Here is a 19,489-nt window from a genome sequence, read left to right as displayed (position 1 = left end):
ACTGGCCTATAGTTATTGGACTTACCTTCACACTCCTTTTTGGACAAGGGTATACCATGTCCCATTCTCCAGTCCTCTGCAACCACTCCTGAGTCTAAGGATGACTGAAATATTATTGCCAGTGCTTCTGCTATTTCCACTCTCACTTCCTTCACCCAGTCCTAGTGCCTTATCAACTTTTAGTACAGCCAATCTCTCCAATACCTGTTCCTTATCAATTTTAAACCCTTCAAGTGTCTGAACTACTTCATCATGGCCTGGTGGCATGTTTTCCTTTGGTAAAGATAGATGCACAGTATTCTTTAAATATCTCAGCCACATTCCCTGCCCACATGGGTAAATCTCCTTTTGGGTCCCTAATTAGCTCAACTCCACCTCTTACCACTTTGAATATTTATATGCTTTTGGAAGACTTTTGAATTCCTTTTTACGTTGGCTGCCCATCTCTTCTCATATTCTCCCTTTCCTTCTGTTATTTGCTTTTTCAAATCCGCTCCCCCCCCCGCCCCTGCCCCCCCCCCTGCCCCCCCCCCCCGCCGAACCTTCCACAGTCACTTTAGTTCTCAAATATATTAATTAATGATTTAATTAAAAAGGTAGAAAAGGCTTGAGGGGCTGAATGGCCTACAACGTATCTGCCCCTAGATGACCCTTCTGCTTGTCACAAAAAAGAAAGCCACCACTTATACCTTCTACATTTGTATTTTCCACTAGGTTTCATGTACTTTAATGTTTTTATTCATCCAATACAATCGATGGAATTTCTATGTAAGCTTACATAGTGTCCACTCACTGAACTATTAGGGGAACCTAACCCTTTTATTATTGGGCAGTGGTTAGATAATTGAGGCAAGATTGGACGAGTATTAAAGCTTATCACATTGTCTCACTCTGTCATTACTGCAGAATTCCTAATATGACCATTAAATGATTTACATCCAGTCTAGAATTCTTTATTATCAGATTCAAATCTCTGGCATAACGCAACAAGTAAAACTATGGTTTTAAATGGACTGTCTGAAAACAAATCTCTCTGAATGAGTAATTCCACAAAGACCTGACAATGGCATGAAAACAACAGATGGCGTTACTGCTGTAACAGTCTGGGGTTTTCAAACATCCAGTAGAGGCAATAAGAGTATATTTAGCACTGTTGATGACATATACAATAACCTACACGTTAATATTAAAAACCTAGGAGGAAATTTCCAATGTCCATAAACTTAAAATAATGAATGCGGGAATCTTTAGGTGTCATTATAATATATGCCAGATCAGAGCAGGGATGGGCCATTCTCAAGGATTTGGTAACACTACTGATAATTCTGTTTTTTTTAAACTATCCGTATTCTATATAGTCTGTAGTAAGTTCTATGCATTGGATTTTCTTGTGAATGAGACAGCAACAAACATAACTGAAGCAATGCGAAAAGGAAACAACCTGAAATGTTAACTGTTTCTCTCTCCACAGATGTTGCTAGCACTACTGAATATTTCCAGCAGTTTTTGTTCTTATTGCAGGAATTACTTATGATCCTTCACCCCCAACCCTCCTGACTGTATATTTGTGATGCAAGAGATATCCATTGTAAAAAAGAGTTTTCACAGTAGTGTCTACTTTTCCAAAATTACAGGGACTGAACACTCCGAATAGAAAGATCCTCCACAACACTTTTGGAGTTTGACCATACCTGTGGGAGAATACAATAAATATGTTGCTTCAGTGCTTTTTCAAGCTTTTATGACAAGTACTTTGCTGTAGCCAGCACACTATCGGAGCAACCAGTGCAAAGCCGGAGGCATTGTAAAAAATATCCAGTCAAGGTCCCTCATCATTTTGCAAACAGAAGTAACTGTGGGCTTATATTTTGCAATGCACTGTTCCAGCTCTAAACTTACAGTACCAGCATGAATTCCCTCCTCCCATATTTTCCTGGTAAAAGAACAAATACAAAGCTCCCAAATAGAGCAAGATCAAAGAAATAAGAAAGTGCCAAATAGTAATAGTGGATGACAACACCTACTGCACCAGGGATGGAGAACAGGAAAGATAACCAAAACCTGCTCATTGACATTATTCTTTAGCTCACTTGCCTTTCCTGGCAGAATATTACTAGGTATTCAATTATCGCTCAAATAGAAAATAAAATATGATATACTGTTCAATCAGCCACTATTCAATAAGTTTGATTGTTTGTCAGTCAGTTCTCATGCCCAAGTTATAATAACTAGAAAAATATTCTATTAACCTGGCATAGCAGTGATGACTGAATGACACAATCGGTTGGGTACAAGCCTTTTGCCATTAGTTTAGCATTGAGGCAAGTCACTGGTGCAGTGAAGTGGGAGCCGTATGATTCATAGGACAGCACCTACATTGACCTTGGATTCTTTGGTACAGACACCAGGTGACTAAATTGGCAAAATGCTCCAACGCCCAGCATCAACATCCCTCACCCTGATAAGCACAAATTTCACAGAAAGTAAACTTCTAAAGCAGGTTTTCAGAAATTAGGATTACCCATCTGGTGATAGTGGACCAGCACCTGTGGTACATCCTGCCTCACTCCACTTTCCTTTGAAGTCAATGGTGTGTAACAAGGAGCCAATCTGCTGCCTGTTTGTGCTCTGCCAAAGTTCAATCTCACCCCTACAATTTGTTTTAATCAACATGGCGACCTCTATCACTCTTCCAAATGGTTTGTAAGGGATTAGAATGTAATGCATTTGTTCTGAAAAACCTCAATTATACAGTAAGACAATGAGGTGTAATATATTCTAACTGCAAACCCCTTTTGTAGAATGCTATGTCAATTTTTCTGAGGGGACTGAAACTGCCTAGACAAAGACCATGGACAGAACTCAATGAAATGTACCCTTCCAGCTCACAAAAAGCAGATTAACAAACATGAAGCATGAAACCCACAGTTTCTGCTAAATAAACCTGATCCTTTAAATGGTTCAAGCAGTCATCAACAGTGCTATCAAACAGTACTTGCCTAGCAATAACCTGCTCACTGACATTCAGTTGGGTTCCGCCAGGGCCACTCAGCTCCTGATCGCATTACAGCCTTGTTTCAAATATGGACAAAAGAGCTGAACTCCAGAGGTGAGGTGAGAGTGACTGCTCTTGACATCAAGGTCGCATTTGACCGAGTGTGGCATCAAGGAGCTTCAGCAAAACTGGAGTCAATGGGAATCAGAGGGAAAACTCTCTGCTGGTTGGAGTCATACCTAGCACAAAGGAAGATGGTTGCGGTTGTTGGTTCTCAATCATCTCAGTGCCAGGACATCACTGCAATAGTTCCTCAGGGTAGTGTCCTCGGCCCAACCATCTTCAGCTGCTTCATTAATGACCTTCCTTCCATCATAAGGTCAACATGCTCTCTCAACATGCCCTGCCACCTTCAAATTCTAAAATAAATTGGATGGGCACTTCAGGGAAATAAGCCTGCAGGGCTACAGGGATAGAATGGGGGAATGGGACTGACTGAATTGCTCCACAGAGAGCTGGCATGGACTCAATGGGCTGAATGGCCTCCTTTAGTACTGTAAATGACTCATGGGGTGGATTTTCACCCTCAAAGTGGGTAAATTTCTGTCTTGGCCTGCCCGCCTCAGGGGAAAATGACACAAAGGGCAGGATTTTCATTGAAGGGAGTTGGGTGTGGACTGCAGTTGAGCGAGCCGATCAAGGAGAAAGTTTGGAGGCGGCCACACAGCTGCCAGCTGCAGAGACAGACTGTTTAAAAAGTCTGGCTTGGTGCTGCAGGACCTTGTCCCAGTTAAAATAAAAATCGGAAAGCCCCCTCAGACCTCTCCCCTCACACTCCCCATGCCCATCCTGGCCACCTCATCCCCACCCACTTCTTGTGGCCTCTTAAGTATCTCCCCACGCCAAGTTATGGCCCCCACCCGATCCCTATGGTCCTTCATGCACCCCCTTGCCAAGCTATGACACTTCCATGGATGATTCATCTTGGCCTTTGCCAGTCTTCAGCCAATTCAATTCACTCCAAGTGATATCAAGAAACGACTGAAGACACTGGATACTGCAAAGGCTATGGGCCCTGACAATATTCTGGCAATAGCACTGAAGACTTGTGCTCCTGAACTTTCCACACCCCTAGCCAAGCTGTTCCAGTTCAGCTACAACCCTGGCATCTACCCAGCTATGTGGAAAATTGCCCAGGTATGTCCTGTACACAGCTTACAACCTCATTACAGCCTTGGTTCAAACATGGACAAAAGAGCTGAAGTCCCGAGGTGAGGTGAGAGTGATTGCCCTTGACAGCGTGTCAGCACTTGACCAAGTGTGACATCAAGGAGCCCCAGCAAAACTGGAGTCAATGGGAATCAGGGGGAAAACTCTCTGCTGTTTGGAGTCATACCTAGCACAAAGGAAGATGGTTGTGGTTGTTGGAGGTCAGTCATTTCAACTCCAGGACATCACTGCAGGAGTTCCTCAGGGTAGTGTCCTATGGCCCAACCATCTTCAGCTGCTTCATCAATGACCTTCCTTCCATCATAAGGTCAGAAGTGAGGATGTTCGCTGATGATTGCATAATGTTCAGCACTATTTGCAGTTCTTCAGACACTGAAGCAGTCCGTGTCCAAATGCAGCAAGACCTGGACAATATCTGGCAATTGGCAAGTAACATTAGCGCCACATAAGTACCAGGCAATGACCACCTCCAACGAGAGAGAATGCAACCATCGCTCCTTGACATTCAATGGCATTACCATTGCTGAATCCCCCACTATCAATATCCTCGGGGTTACCATTGACCAGAAACTGAACCGGACTAGCCAAATAAATATTGTGGCTACAAGAGCAGGTCAGAGGCTAGAAATCCTGCAGCGAGTAACTCACCTCTTGACTCTCCAAAGCCTGTCCACCATCTACAAGGCACCAGTGGAATACTCTCCACTCACCAATATGCGTGCACATTACTCAAGAAGCTTGACACCATCCTGGACAAAGCAGCCCGCTTGATTGGCACCACATCCACAAACATTCACTCCCTCCACCACTGACGCACAATTGCAGCAGTGTGTACCATCCACAAGATGCACTACAGAAACTCACCAAGGCTCCTTACACAGCACCTTCCAAATCACAACCACTACCATCTAGAAGGACAAGGGCAGTAGACACATGGAAACACCACCGACTGAAGTTCCCCTCCAGGTCACATACCATCCTGACTTGGAAAGATATCACCGTTCCTTCTCTGCCGCTGGATCAAAATCCTGCAACTCCCTTGCTAACAGCACTGTGGGTGTACCTACACCACATGGAGTGCAGCGGTTCAAGAAGGCAGCTCACCACCACCTTCTCAAGAGAAATTTGTGATGAAAACACACCCAATTTTTCCATATCTGTTCTCATATTTGTATTTCTTCACACCAGGCAGCATCCAAGTGAATCCTCTCTTTGTGGCTTAACATCTTTTCTTTAATATGGAACCCAAAAATTGGCACATACCACTCAAACTGTAATCTTACTAAGATATACTACTGCACCTTGAGCTACTTCTTTGCCACGAAACACAATATTCCATTACTTTCTTGGGGAATTTGAATATGGACATTGCGAGCGTGGATCCCCATTCACCTTTTTGCATAAACAGTAGTGAAGAGTTATTGGAACTGCTGATGGAGGTTATCTTTATGGCACTACCATCAGAAGCAGCTCCATCTTTGGCCACAGAACGACAAGGCAAATGAGCAACTTCTGCCTTTGGAGGCAGCAAGAATCAAGAGTTGCGTTTTTTCATGCTGCCTCTGGAGGCTGGGTACCAAAATGACAAGGTAAACAGCAATCATCCTGGCCTATAATTTTTTTTTGGCTCTAAGCATTTCTCTCATGAATACCTGCTCAGACACCCTGCAGGCACTGGGCATGTTACAGCAGCCAGAAATGCAAGTTACAAATTAGGCTTTCAAACACCCATACCATTTTCACAATGCAAATTGAAAAATTCTGTAAAACATTCACAACAGACAATGTAACAATAGATTTCAGAGTCTCCTACCTTGAGATATGACCGTGTAGAGTACGAAGGCTGTGATTCTGGGCTTGGTGGTTCTAATGAACTGGAGATGTTGTGATCTTCCCCATCATGCTTCCTATTATGAGGAAAATTAATTATTGGCTTGGTGAAATTGTGTTTGTCCATTTTCTTTCCTGTAAACTTCTTTAACTGCTCCTCCAATGATATGAATCTACACTGGGTTCACTTCTACAAGCCCCGGTCAAGCTCCAGTGACCAATAGGCATTCTTCAGGTGAGCCCAGTAAGTCCGCAGAATATCCGAGCATAGGAGCATCATAACTAAGCCCAGCCCTCTGCTGACCCAACATGGCCACCAGTATATCTTCCGTATGGCTTAATGGATAGTTATCACAAGTCGTAGAGACAGAATTAATACTGTGCAGAACCTGCAGATCCAATTATAAATTTAACCATCTTGACATTATCAATGTAAAGGGGCACATGAGGCAAACTGTGCTCTTGAAAAGTGGAATCCCTGGTTGATTTTCTTTCCTTCTTCCAAGTGCAATTATTACATTCCTTCTACCAACGTGGTGAAAATGATCTAATTTGACAGACCCCAGGGACGGAACTGGGGTTCCACCAACTCCATACGTTTCAATAGTACTCCAGGTAATGGGACTATCAGGGAGTTGGCTTCATGTAACTGTTTCAAATATTTACAACATTGTAAAGTCCCAACATACCTTTAATAGTATTTTATCTGAACCAAGAAAAATCTCTATTTATATCCTCACTACTTTTTTTCCCCTCATTCAACTGAATTTTGTCCATTAGTAAAATAATCCTAAATGCTCTCCTGTGTTTCAATGTAATCAGTAAGGGAAGGTAAACTGACAGATGAATGATTCAATACAGATTCACGGCAATAAACCTTAGCTGTTTCAGTCCCAAATGCAACATTCTAGATCTTTAATGTACCAGCATTGGGTTCCTTTATCATTTAAAATAATTACACAATGCATTAAAGCAACTTAACTTTGTTTGTACTTTGTAAAATACTTAAAATATTGCAACAATAAGATTAAAATTAAAATGAAGATTTCCCTTCTCCTTATATGGCTGCTGAATCTAGGATTAACTGGGGACATTTTACTTTCTCTTTAGTACAGATCCCATCACCTGCAAAATGCTTGAATCCCCAAGATTACTGTAACGAGGCTGAGATTCATTGTGAAAGAACATAGCAGAAAGACTGACTCTTTTGTGACTCTCGACTGATAACCCAGCTAAGGTCCCTGTTACTATGCAGAAACACTGCCACAGTGCAAGAGAGTTATTCAACCTTTTAACAGATGTGATAATCCTGTGTACTTTCAATCTCAGCTGCTGTTATTGCCAATTACCATAAAACATCCACTTGAAATTTCTCAATGGATCTTTGGAGCATTTACAGGTGAAAAGAAAAATATAGCGGAATCATGCACTGTTTAGGCAAAACAAAAATATCTACATATGTAAAAGGTTCGCCTGTACATTGAGATCCTTAGTTAAAACCTGCTGCAGGTGAAAGACAAAACAATGATTTAACTTCACTTACTTTGTTAAAGCAGTCAAAAAAAAAAAAGACTTGGCACTGCCAGGGATGTAGGGTTATATCACTGCAGAGATTCAAACCAGCCTTTGCAACAAAGCAGCACAGCACTGCACTGCCCTTCAGTCGCAGCTTAAACTCCTGTTAAAATCATCAGCACACAGTACGGAAGAAGCAAGAGTAAAGCCGCCCACTCTTTAGAAACACTGCTTCCCCAGGAATGGAAATTGCCCAGTAAAGCATACACTATTCCAGTCTTTGCTTTGCATTCATTAAGTGTGGCTTAATTAAGCAGACCGCTCCAGAAGGAATGTTGTCATGGTAACAAGTTTTGGGATTCACATCAGACCCATAGGCATTTGGAGCTAGAGGGGTGTGGGGGGGAGGTCGGGGGGAGGGGGTGCTGCTGGAAGAGAGGGGAAACAAACCGAGAAGGCATGGTATTGGCATTAGGTTCCGAGGGGCTTCTTCATTTGCAGGATCCTGGATGCCGCAGCCAATACAAGAAAAGAATAATTACAACCTTACCAAGAGCATGGCTGAAGCCAGCAGATGCAGGTGTAATCTTTAATAGCATCAGCTTTCAGTAACATTGCATAGGCCTTTCTCCAAGGGACGTTGATGGACTTTCACTGGCAATAGGGGCTTTTCACACATGGAGAACAATTTTACGTTTAACTTAGGAAATTGAGCTTTCAGGCAAAAAGAATACACAGCAATGGTGATCGGAAGTGATTACAAATGCACTAATGTTTTGTGAGGGGCTGCTGTGTCAGCAACCCTGTTTTCTTTCCCCACTTTACACACAGCAGTGACATCAGGGAATCGGTTCATCTCTCAAAAATAAACACATTTCATTTCTGACAACAGCCACAACAAAATGAATGACTTCCTAAACTTTCCCAAGTTATTGGATGGTAAAAAACAGTTTAAATTAGGGTAGCACTGCAGCAGTTACATAATGGATCATAAAACATTATATGTCATTTAGCAAAAACAGCACTGGCTGAACTTTAAAATAATAAAACATTAATTGCTGTAATTAATCAATGTTTGATACAAATTGAACAAGGTGAACAAGCCATTTCTATTTATAGCATCTAATTTTCTTCATTTCCTGCCAAAAATCATTCTCAGAAGCATATAATTATAAAAAGCAAGTAATTCTAGAACAGAGTGAATTAGCATTAAAAACAGAGTGTAAAAGCAACAGGAATAGAATAAATGAATGAATCAAAGAAACTCTGTCCACATAGGTTAAATGTAAGTTTGCAGAGATCTCCAAACTGGTGTGTAATGTTTTAATACACAGGTTCCAAGTGTTCAACAACTTGTTTCCACGGAGACTAAAAGTGTAATGTAGCATTGCAAAGAGTATGCAAGGTTTCTGTATGGAAGGTAGGACTTCAGTACAGGAACTAGCTGGACCATCTGCAGTCACTGCAGAAGCACCAAAGTGAAGTGAGATGTTTTAGGCAACAGTCACATCTGGTGACCAATCCATTGCCTGAACCTAATTACTGCTATAAATCCAACTTCCATAACAACCTCCATCTGTCACTCACGTTACATATTCACACTGCAATCAATACAGCCATAGCAATAATATTTAATTCAGAAACTAGTTTGAATTTCTAGGTACATCAACAAGTAAATCTAATATTTCACAGAAAGAATAAAGAATTGGTATTTGTCTAGCCCCTGTCAAGATTTCAGGTAATCACAAAGTGCTTCACAACCAATGAAGGAAATTTGAAATGTGATCACTCTTGTAATGTAGAGAGCTGCAGCAGCCAATGGGCAGGATTTTACGTTAGTCAGGTGGGCGCGAGCCCGACCTGATCAGGTGTAAAATCACGGACGATGAGGTCAAGCAAACGTCCCGATGTCGTCGTGCACACTCAGGATCTATCGATCAGTGGGAGCATGTGAGAGTCGGCAGTGCACCCGCCAACAATTAAGAGGCCAATTTAGGCCCTTAAGCAAGTAATTAATTTGTATTTTTCGTTGCCCGCTCAACATTTCGGTTGGCGGTGGGCCAATATGCCAGGCAGCCTTTTGCTATTTTTAATGAAAGCTCATCCACGGGCAGGGTGAGGTTTCCAACAGCAAATATACAACCAGTAAAAAGACTTTTGCCTTCATTTCAAACATGTCCCTCTTCATGTGACTGAGTCACATGTGGGGACATGTTTATAACATCTTATAAATCTTTACTTTTGTTTCTCCAATTCTTCAGCTCCCTGAGGCAGCACTGAGTGTTTCAGCTCGCCTTTCACGCTGGCCAGCCAATAATTGGCGTGAATTAGCAGTCGAGGCCTGATTGCGGGCCGCAGTCCATTTTGCAGTCACTGCCAGGCTCGCCCACCACACCTGCTGGATGAAGGGAAAACCCTGTACATTGTGTGCACAGAAAGCTCCCACAAACAGTAATGGGATAAATGACCAAACAGTTTGTTTTAGTGATGTTGATTGGGGGATAAAATATTGGCAGGCACATCTGCTCTTCTTCAAATCATGGCACAGCATCCCTTATGTCCATCTGAGGGGGCAGACTTAATTGGCCAGGATTTTGCATCTCATTCAAAAGATGGTACCTCCAACAGTGCAGCACACCCTCAGTACTGCACTGAAGTTACAGCCGAGATGATTGGTTCAAGTATCTGGCATGTTATTTGACCCAGATCAAAGTGCCATCACCAATCTAAGGTTGGGATGAGAGCTGCCCTCAAGGTGACTATTGTCACGACAATGGGAAATTGAGACTGAGTGAGATCTACCAATAACTTCACCAGCTAACCAAAAACATATTGAACTGTTTAAAGAGTACCTACTTTAAAAAAAAACACCAGTCACCTGGTGTCTGCTATTGTAAATTGACTACCTTTCTGGAAAATTCCTATATGGATTGTACTACAGACCTGCCCTGACATGTTGCACAGAATTTCACACCTGGGGGTATCAAGGTCAACTTCAAAAAAGGGACTCTTAAAACAAATGCAATAAAAATATGATTCTGTCAAGACAATCGGGAACTGATGGCTAGCCAGGATATACCCAACAGACACTCAAAGCCCACTGTGGAGGATGAAATAGCCCCATTTCCTATTGGTTTCTGCTATGTTGCAATGTGTCAAAAGTTTCTGATGAAAGATCAAAAAATGTGATTACTTGTTCTACAACAATGACTGCAAGACATGTTAATCAAATTCCTTTCTTGGAATATACAGACAGGAGGTTTTTAAGAACTGGTTTTGCCAAGCCAGAGACAGAGAAATGTCATCAAAGTCATCTGGAAAAACTGAAGCGAGCAGCAAGAAATCTCTCTCTCTCTCTGAAGCTAAGAAAAGCCTTATCTCTTAACAGTCTAACTTTTTTTATTCATTTACAGTACATGGGCTTCTCTGGCTGGTCAAGTCATTTTTTGAATGAGACAGAAGCCCAGCAAATCAAAGTTGTGTCCCATTTTCCTTGCTTCCTATTGTGTTTCCAAATTTCTCCCTTCCAACCTACTAGAATTTCAGGTCTTATGTATTTTGCTGACTTCCTATTCTTCTGAGCAATTCTAACCCCAAATAAATCTGAATATTAGCTTTAACCTGAATGCTTCAGTCCAACAGTAAATACGTTTTGGAAGAAAGATGAGAATGTATCAATCTCCAGTGCACTGAGGACAATTATTATTCTTATGGCATATTAACCTGGGTAAGGATGCAGGTTTTGGTTTGGAAATAGCCATTTTGCTGTGAGCAAAACTTTCATGTTTCCCTCCTTATAATAATAGGAAAAATATTCTATTAACCTGGCAGAGTAGTGAAGACTGAATTATACAGTCAGAGTGCCACAGGGATCAGGTGCTGGGGCCACAATTATTTATAATATATATTAATTGGATGAGGGAAGTGAATGCACTAGCGCCAAGTTTGTGGATGACACAAAAATAGGTGGGAAGGTAAGTGATGACAAAGACACAGGGTCTACAGAGGGATATAGACAGGTTAACTGAGTAGGCAAAAACTTGGCAGATGGAATATAATGTAGGAAAAGGTGAGGTTATGCACTTTGGCAGGAAGAACAGAGGAGCTGAATATTATTTAAATGGAGAAAGACTGCAGAAAGCTGCAGCACAGAGGGATTTGGGGGTCCTCGTGCATGAATCCCAAAAAGCTAACATACGAGTTCAGCAGGTAATAGGGAAGGCAAATTGAATTTTGGCCTTTATTTCAAAGGGAATGGAGTATAAAAATAGGGAAGTCTTGCTAAAACTATACAAGGCACTAGTTAATATACACCTAATATATTATGAACAGTTTTGGTCTCCTTATCTAAGGAAAGATATACTGGCATCGGAGACAGTCCAGAGAAGGTTCACTAGGTTGATCCCAGGTATGGAGGGGTTTTCTTATGAGGAGAGGTTGAGTAGGTTGGGCCTGTGCTCATTGGAGTTTAGAAGAATGAGAGGTGACCTTATTGAAATATATAAGATTCTTAGGGGGCTTGACAGGGTAGATGCTGAGAGGTTGTTTCCCCTTGTGGGAGTGTCTAGGACCAAAGGGCATAATCTCAGAGTAAGGGGGCACCCATTTAAAACTGAGATGAGGAGGAATTTCTTCTCTCAGAGGGAGTGAATCTGTGGAATTCTTTACCGCAGAGGGCTGTAGAGGCTGGGTCGTTAAGTATATTCAAGGCTGAGATAGACAGATTTTTAATCAGTAAGAGAATCAAGGGTTATGGGGAAAAGGCAGGAAAGTGGAGTTGAGGATTATCAGATCAGCCAATGGCGGAGCAGACTTGAGGGGCTGAATGGCCCATTTCTGCTCCTACGTCTTTGGTCTTATAGATGCATGTGGAATCTGATAGGAAGTCTTCACTCTTGTGCAGCTGCTGATACTAGCACCTTACAGTTGCCCTCACTATGATCAGCTATCTGAGCACAGAGTGGGAATGGCACTTAGATCTGCGTGGCTCAGAACCACGGTAGTTACATACTAAGACCTTGGGGGAGCCTTCTTGTTTGCTAACAGTACATAATTAAAAGAGAGCTATAAAAAAGACAACTAGCAAAAACATGGTTGCACTTTAAACAGTGCTGTGCATATTTGAGTGCAGTGTCGATTAGACTGTCTGAAGAAATACTGTAGCTATAATCAGAATTACTTTTCAAATAGTGGAGGAATCAAACTTTCGAGTAGTCCCAGGTCCATCCACACCAACGTTTTATTGGCAAAAGGTTTGTTTTTCTCTCTCCACAGACACTACCAAACCTACGGAATATTTCCAGCATTCCCTACGTTTACTTTGACTAATTGAGCATTACAGTTAAATGTATCTGTTTGTTATCTGAACATATGGTATACCAGCTTCCATTTCTAAAGCAAAGAACACATCACTGATTGCAATGTTTTACTGATACCCAAACCCATATAATGAGCTGGAGATAATGTCAAGAGAATATTTATCCAGGTACAAATCTACTCTGCCCATATCTTTGATAACCATAGCATTATAGAATAGAATCAGAATGGTTACAGCACAGGAGGAGGCCATTCAGCCAGTTGAGTCCATGCCGGCTCTCTACAAGAACAACTCAGCTAGTCTTACAACCCTGCCCTTTGCCTGGAATGCTTTATCTTCAGATGATTATCCAATTCCCTTTCATGATTGAACCTGCCTCCATCACACTCTCAGGTTGTGTATTCCAGACCCTAACCACTTGCTGCGTAAAAAATGCTTTCTTATGTTTCAATTGGTTCTTTTGTCATTGATCCTATAGCAGCATTCTCTAGTTCTTGAATCTTCTGCCAAAAGGAACAGTTTCTCTCTGTCCACTTTTCTTAGACCCCTCATGATTTTGATGAATCAGTGAAATCTCATTGATGCATCATAGTATAATTTGCAAAAATCTTTATTTGATCTCAGAACTATTAAGGAATTATTCTGTAGGTACAATTAATTACCTGCTTAATTATGGCACAGTGATTCGGACCAGGAAGCTGGCAGTATCCATTCACTGTGTTGTTACATGATTGTGAATCAGCTTTCACCATCATTATCCTGTGAAACTGACAGAAACTTCAGCATCTGCACATGGGCAGTGGCACATGGAATCAGAAGTTGCTGTCAGTGATTCCCTGCTTCTCCACAAGAAGCACTGTTTAATTTCCTGCAGGCAGCAATCTTTAGAAATCACTGAACTGATGAGTTTCCTGTTTACATTGTAATATTGCTGTTAAACTACATCCCTCCAAAAAAGTTACACCTTCTTAATGAGGTGTGACTGGGTTTAATCATAATTATTGCCGAACAATCTCTCTACCCTGAAAAACTAATTTTATGTTTTACATTTGTGCAATGTCAATCTTTTTCACTCTGATAAATTTCCATAGATTTTTAGAATAATAATTAAAAACATGTTAATGATATTTCAGCTTCTAATTTGGTGTGTCCCAATCTTTATTTCACTTTACGCAAAATTTATAAAAAGTGAAGGATAATCAGAGCCTTTTACTTCCCGTTTTGCTACCTGTGAGAACACTTCAATGTGATTAGCTGCTCGCCCTATTGATGACATCACTGATGCTGGAAGTCTGGAGACCCCTTTGACTTGGCACCGGATTCGAAATAATATCAGGGAAGGGGAAATCCATGCTAGAAAGATCACTGGATCTTTGTAGGCGGCTTTCTTCGAGATCAATGCCAGGCGGCAGAACCGCTGCTGATTGTGAAATCTGGATCCTTACTCACAGGCTCCTTGTCCTCGCTCCAAGCCAAACATTATGCCAAACACATTGTACCAATATTTGACAAAGCTCAATACTGCGGATGCTGGAAATAGGAAATAAAAACAGATGCTGCCTGATATGCTGAGTGTTTCCATGATTTTCTGGTTTGTACCAAATGTGTGTTATTTCACTAATTTCTGGCGAACTAAAATACTGTGAGAATAATTCACGTTTGACCAAAGCAACTCCTGCTAAAATGGGTCTTTGCACTTGGAATTATGTTAGGCCCAATTTATTGCTTCATACACTCCTAACTAATGACAGCATCTGCTAACTGCATTATATCCAACTGCATAACAGAATTTTATATTGATGAGAGTCTAAAGAACAGTCCAAAGGAAATAGGGAATCTGAAGTGCACAATGTTCCTTTCACTACAATGCTTACTTCTCTCAATAACCCCATTCAAGCATTCAGAATGGAGAATGACATCAAAGTGCATCAAGTGCACATTACACTGCTCTAAATCAGTCAACACAGCTCCTCATCTTCCCGACTGATGACAGTGAAGTTTTGCCAGTGCTCGAGATTTAGAATCTCAATCTTACCAGTAGTCAAAAAAGGTGAATGACTGCCTGGTTTACAGAGCCCACTGTTGATTATGGATTCAGGTTTGTTTTAGCTGGAAGACACATTTATCAGATAATATGACCCAAACAATGGATCTAATTAAAAAGTCTATAAAAATGACAGAAGAATGAATTTGCGTTGGATTGAGCTGTCACTTTTAATATGGGTGGGCTGAGGGAAAACCACATCTTGTTCTTACTCTCCTGGAGCCCAAGGTAAAACCCGAGCTCAGGACGAGAGCTAATCTGGGGTTAGCGGGTCAGTGTGACTGGGCTGTCTTCAAAGATCATTCCTTGACCCTTTACTCTTTGCCTTTTATTTGGGAGACAAGGACAAGTATTGTGCCTAAACAAAAAATAACTGAAATCTACTGTTCATTTATTTTGGAATATTTTGATAAGTTCTCAATTTGTTGCTAAAATGACATTCATTGTACTTCAGTCGCCTCAGTATCTTGCAGGTTGAAATCTGGATCACTTTCACAGACGTCTGGTGCTGTAGGAGGACTGTGAGGTTTCAACTGCCAGTGAAGCCACTTCAGGTATCCCAAGTAGTTCATTACATGCAAATAACTCACACCATCACTTTCAATTAACTTGGCCAATGATATAACCCAGAGTTAGGGGCTCGACAGTGTGGATGCTGAGAGGCTGTTTTCCCTCGTGGGGGAATCGAGAACTAGGGGGTGCAGTTTAAAAATAAAGGCTCTGCCATTTAGGACAGAGATGAGGAGGAATTTCTTCCCTCAGAGGGCTGTTAGTCTTTGGAATTCTCTTCCACAGGGAGCAGCGGAGGCTGGGTCATTGAATATATTCAAGGCTGAGTTAGACAGAGTTTTGTTTGACAAAGGAGTCGAGGGTTATGGGGGGTAGACAGGGAAATGGAGTTAAGGCCACAGTCCGATCAACCACGGTCTTATTGAATGGCGGAGCAGACTCGATGGGCTGAATGGCCTACTCCTGCTCCTATTTCTTATGACATTATGATCTCAAGGTGTAAGCGCCTACTGACATGATTCATCTGCCTAACTCTCTTGCAGACTCCCTTCATGATTGCTATTATATTCTCACTGTTTAATGTCTTCTATGGCATTTGCTTTATCCACATTACAGTCCCTGATTGTTATATTGGTTCCTGCCAACATCCTTTCTCAGAAAGGATAATAATGTTTGACTAAAGATATATTTTTATCTTATTCCATCTTCTGACCTTGCTCTTTTACATTCAGTTCCGATCTGATCAAAGGGTAAATGGAGCTGGAGTCGCAGGAAGCACAGTACTAGTGCAATAATGTTAAATTGATTCCTGACTTCATATCAAAATTAATCATTACACAGATTATCACTTATTACAAAAACAGCTATCACCATTTTTCAAACACTAAGGCCCAGATTGTCACTCCCGGGTTGGATGCACAGAGATGGGAGAATTCCCAGTTCTGTGAAACCCACCTCTGAAAACGTCTGCCTGAACTTCCACATTTTGATCCAGGGATGCAGCTCGAACAAGAGAGCCATGGGGGGAAACCCTGGAAGAAGTGTGTGATCAGAGGCGGGCCCAACACAGGTCGGGCAACTTCTAAAAGGCCCATTTGAGAAGTAGGTCATCAACGGTGAAGTCCCTGTACCTCAGTGGAGAGGTCATTGCCTTGTCAGTGAGTGCCCAAGCTGTGAATGTTGTCAGTTAGGTGACCCTGGAACGATATGGCCCATCATGGGCTTTCCCAATGGGGACACTGTCATTCTTGCTGCCTAATCAAAGTGTGACCTACTGAACCACTGAAAGCATGGAGCGGATTCACAAGACACAACCAGGGAGATGCCATTGTCTTGCCATTGCTACCTGGTATAGATTTTCTGCAGTCATGTAGGTAGCTGCCAAGGCTCAGTGTGTGGATGAATGAGGAACAGTGCTGTGCTCATTATCAAACCCACTTGCCCTTTTGCCACCTGTCTATCAGGTTGCACCCACACTGTTGACCCTTGACCAGGTCCTTCACAGCTGCACATAGTCACACTGTGGAAGGAGGGAGGAAACCAGTTGGCTGTCAGTGGTCATGGAGCACAGCACGCTACATTGGAGTCACAGCCCAACATACATGGCACCAAGCATCTGTGCAAAGCCATTTTCTCCACCAAATCTTACCAGCAATCACTGATAATATGGTGAAAATGGCTTAGTGCATGTAACCGCACAGAAGTGAATGAGAGTATTATAATCTGAATGGATTTTGGCCATCACATTGTTACTTATAGAATGTCACACAGAGGGGATGTGGGGGAAGGGATGGGTCCAGCTGCCCCATGGTTTTCTGACCAGGACCTTGACATTTTGGCAGCTGAGGTGCAGCAGAGGAGACCAGTCTCCTACCCGACTGGCCGGAGCAACCAAGAGGCCTGGATACAAACAGTGGCTACAGTGATCACAGCAGGAGACCATCAGCGCTCGTGGATTCAGTGCAGGAAAAGGTTTAATGACTTGCTGCGTTCCAGCCATGTGAGTAGCTTGGCTCATCCTCACACAGCATCAAGGAAAGGGTCAGATCTGCATGTTGCAGCTAAGGTATGATTTATGGCACATACCACTTGTTTGAGTACACAGCTCATGTAGGTGCACACAAAGCACTAGTTATTTTAAACAAAAACAGAATTACCTGGAAAAACTCAGCAGGTCTGGCAGCATCGGCGGAGAAGAAAAGAGTTGACGTTTCGAGTCCTCATGACCCTTCCACAGAAATGTTATTTTGTTATTTATTATTTCGTGGGATGTGGTCTTCGCTGCCAAGGCCAGCATTTGTTGCCCATCCCTAATTGCCCTTGAACTGAATGGCTTGCTGGGCCATTTCAGAGGGCAGTTAAGAGCCAACCCACATTGCTGTGGGTCTGGAGTCACATGTGGGCCAGACCGGGTAAGGATGGCAGATTTCCTTTCCTCAAGGACATTAGTGAACCATTTCAGTACAAGAATTGACGATAGTCGCAGACCATGAAACTAACTTTATATTCCAGATATATTAATTGAGTTTAAAATCCACCAGCTGCCGTGGTGGGATCTGAACCCTTGTCCCCAGAGCATTAGCCTGGGATCTGGATGACTAATCTGGTGACATTACCACTGCACCACTGTGAATGAGCACTATCACAGGGATATCCTTCCATGTTTTATACGTCAGGCTAACGTCAATTCACGTTGTTGACGCAGTCAAAAAGGGTGAAAAACACTATGCGGATGGCCTGGGCTAGGGGGCCGGTCAGCCTGGCTGAGACACATCCTTCCCACCCATGGAACAGATGGCCATGGAGCTTGCCAGGGTGCCTGGGAAACTGCCTGTTGGTGATGGTGAATGGTCGTTAGCAGGTGATAAAAGGCATTACTGAAATCACCTTGGCACATGTTGGTAATGGTGGAGGTCATGACATCACTTCCCTGAGCACAATGGGACGTTAGCACGAGGGGAATACAAGGATGGGGTTGCATCATAAGGCCAGTGTAAGCATGGTGAAACGGAACAGCATGCATCAGAACATGCCTTCACAATGAGAAGGACCATACCTAAGTAACTCCTTCTGTGTCTCACAGAGGTCCCAGCTCTGCTCCCTCATACCCCCATGACCCCAACAAACCCCCTCAAGCCTGATCATCCCTCAGGTATCACAAGGAGGAAGAGATATCCGAGGAAGCAGCATCACATCACACTAGCCCACACTCCACCAATGCAGATACAAGCACTTTGGAGGGATGTGGCGTGCGCAGAATCAGTGGGACAGGGTGAGGGTCACCGTGCTGGAGTGCAGGAGGAGGTGTCAGAGTCAGAGACATCTGTGCAGAGCCCACTCGGAGGAGTGAGCAAAGTCACGATGATGCTCCAGTGAGCAGACACATGCAGCCTTCGGAGGTCACCTTTGGGGCACAGTATTCACATAATCATCAGCAGATTTACATCCAAATTATTATTTTTTTTAATCATTCTTGGGATGTGGGTATTGCTGGCTGGGCCGGGATGTATTGCCCATCCATAATTGCCCTTGAAGGTGGTGGTGAGCTGCCTTCTTGCAGTCCATGTGGTGTAGGTACATCCACAGTGCTGTTAGGGAGGGAGTTCCAGGATTTTGACCCAGCGACAGTGAAGGAACGGCCGATATATTTCCAAGTCAGGATGGTGAGTGGCTTGGAGGGGAACTTCCAGGTGGTGGTGTTCCCCATCTATCTGCTGCCCTTGTCCTTCTAGTGGTCGTGGATTGAAGATGTTGTCTAAGGAGGCTTGGTGAGTTCCTGCAAGATGGTACACACTGCTGCTACTGTGCATCGGTGGTGGAAGGAGTGAATGTTTGTGGATTAGGTGCCAATCGAGCAGGCTGCTTTGTCTTGGATGGTGTCAAGCTTCTTGAGTGTTGTTGGAGCTGCACTCATCCAGGCAAGTGGAGAGTATTCCATTGCACTCCCCCTTTGTACCATGTAGATGGTGGACAGGCTTTGGAGAATCAGGAGGTGAGTTACTCATCATAGGATTCCTAACCTCTGACCTGCTCTTTTGGCTAGTCCAGT

General features: G+C 42.8%; 1 protein-coding gene across 10 annotated transcripts in view; it reads right to left on the bottom strand.

Annotated features, from left to right (window-relative positions):
* The window catches only part of rap1gapa (RAP1 GTPase activating protein a), a 732,526-nt gene that overhangs the window by 143,179 nt on the left and 569,858 nt on the right, over window positions 1-19,489 (bottom strand). For all 10 annotated transcript variants that reach the window (XM_041206497.1, XM_041206499.1, XM_041206500.1 and 7 more), the window contains one exon: window positions 6,039-6,132. Coding sequence is in view for 6 of the 10 variants with exons in the window: in XM_041206494.1 (XP_041062428.1) it covers window positions 6,039-6,132 (94 nt within the window). In the remaining 4 variants the exon portion in view is untranslated. The remainder of the gene's footprint in view (window positions 1-6,038; window positions 6,133-19,489) is intronic.

This window comes from Carcharodon carcharias, chromosome 15 (assembly GCF_017639515.1).
Source record: "Carcharodon carcharias isolate sCarCar2 chromosome 15, sCarCar2.pri, whole genome shotgun sequence".
Taxonomy (NCBI): domain Eukaryota; kingdom Metazoa; phylum Chordata; class Chondrichthyes; order Lamniformes; family Lamnidae; genus Carcharodon; species Carcharodon carcharias.
Note: the sequence above shows the minus strand (reverse complement) of the source record. Positions and strands in the feature narration are given on the sequence as shown.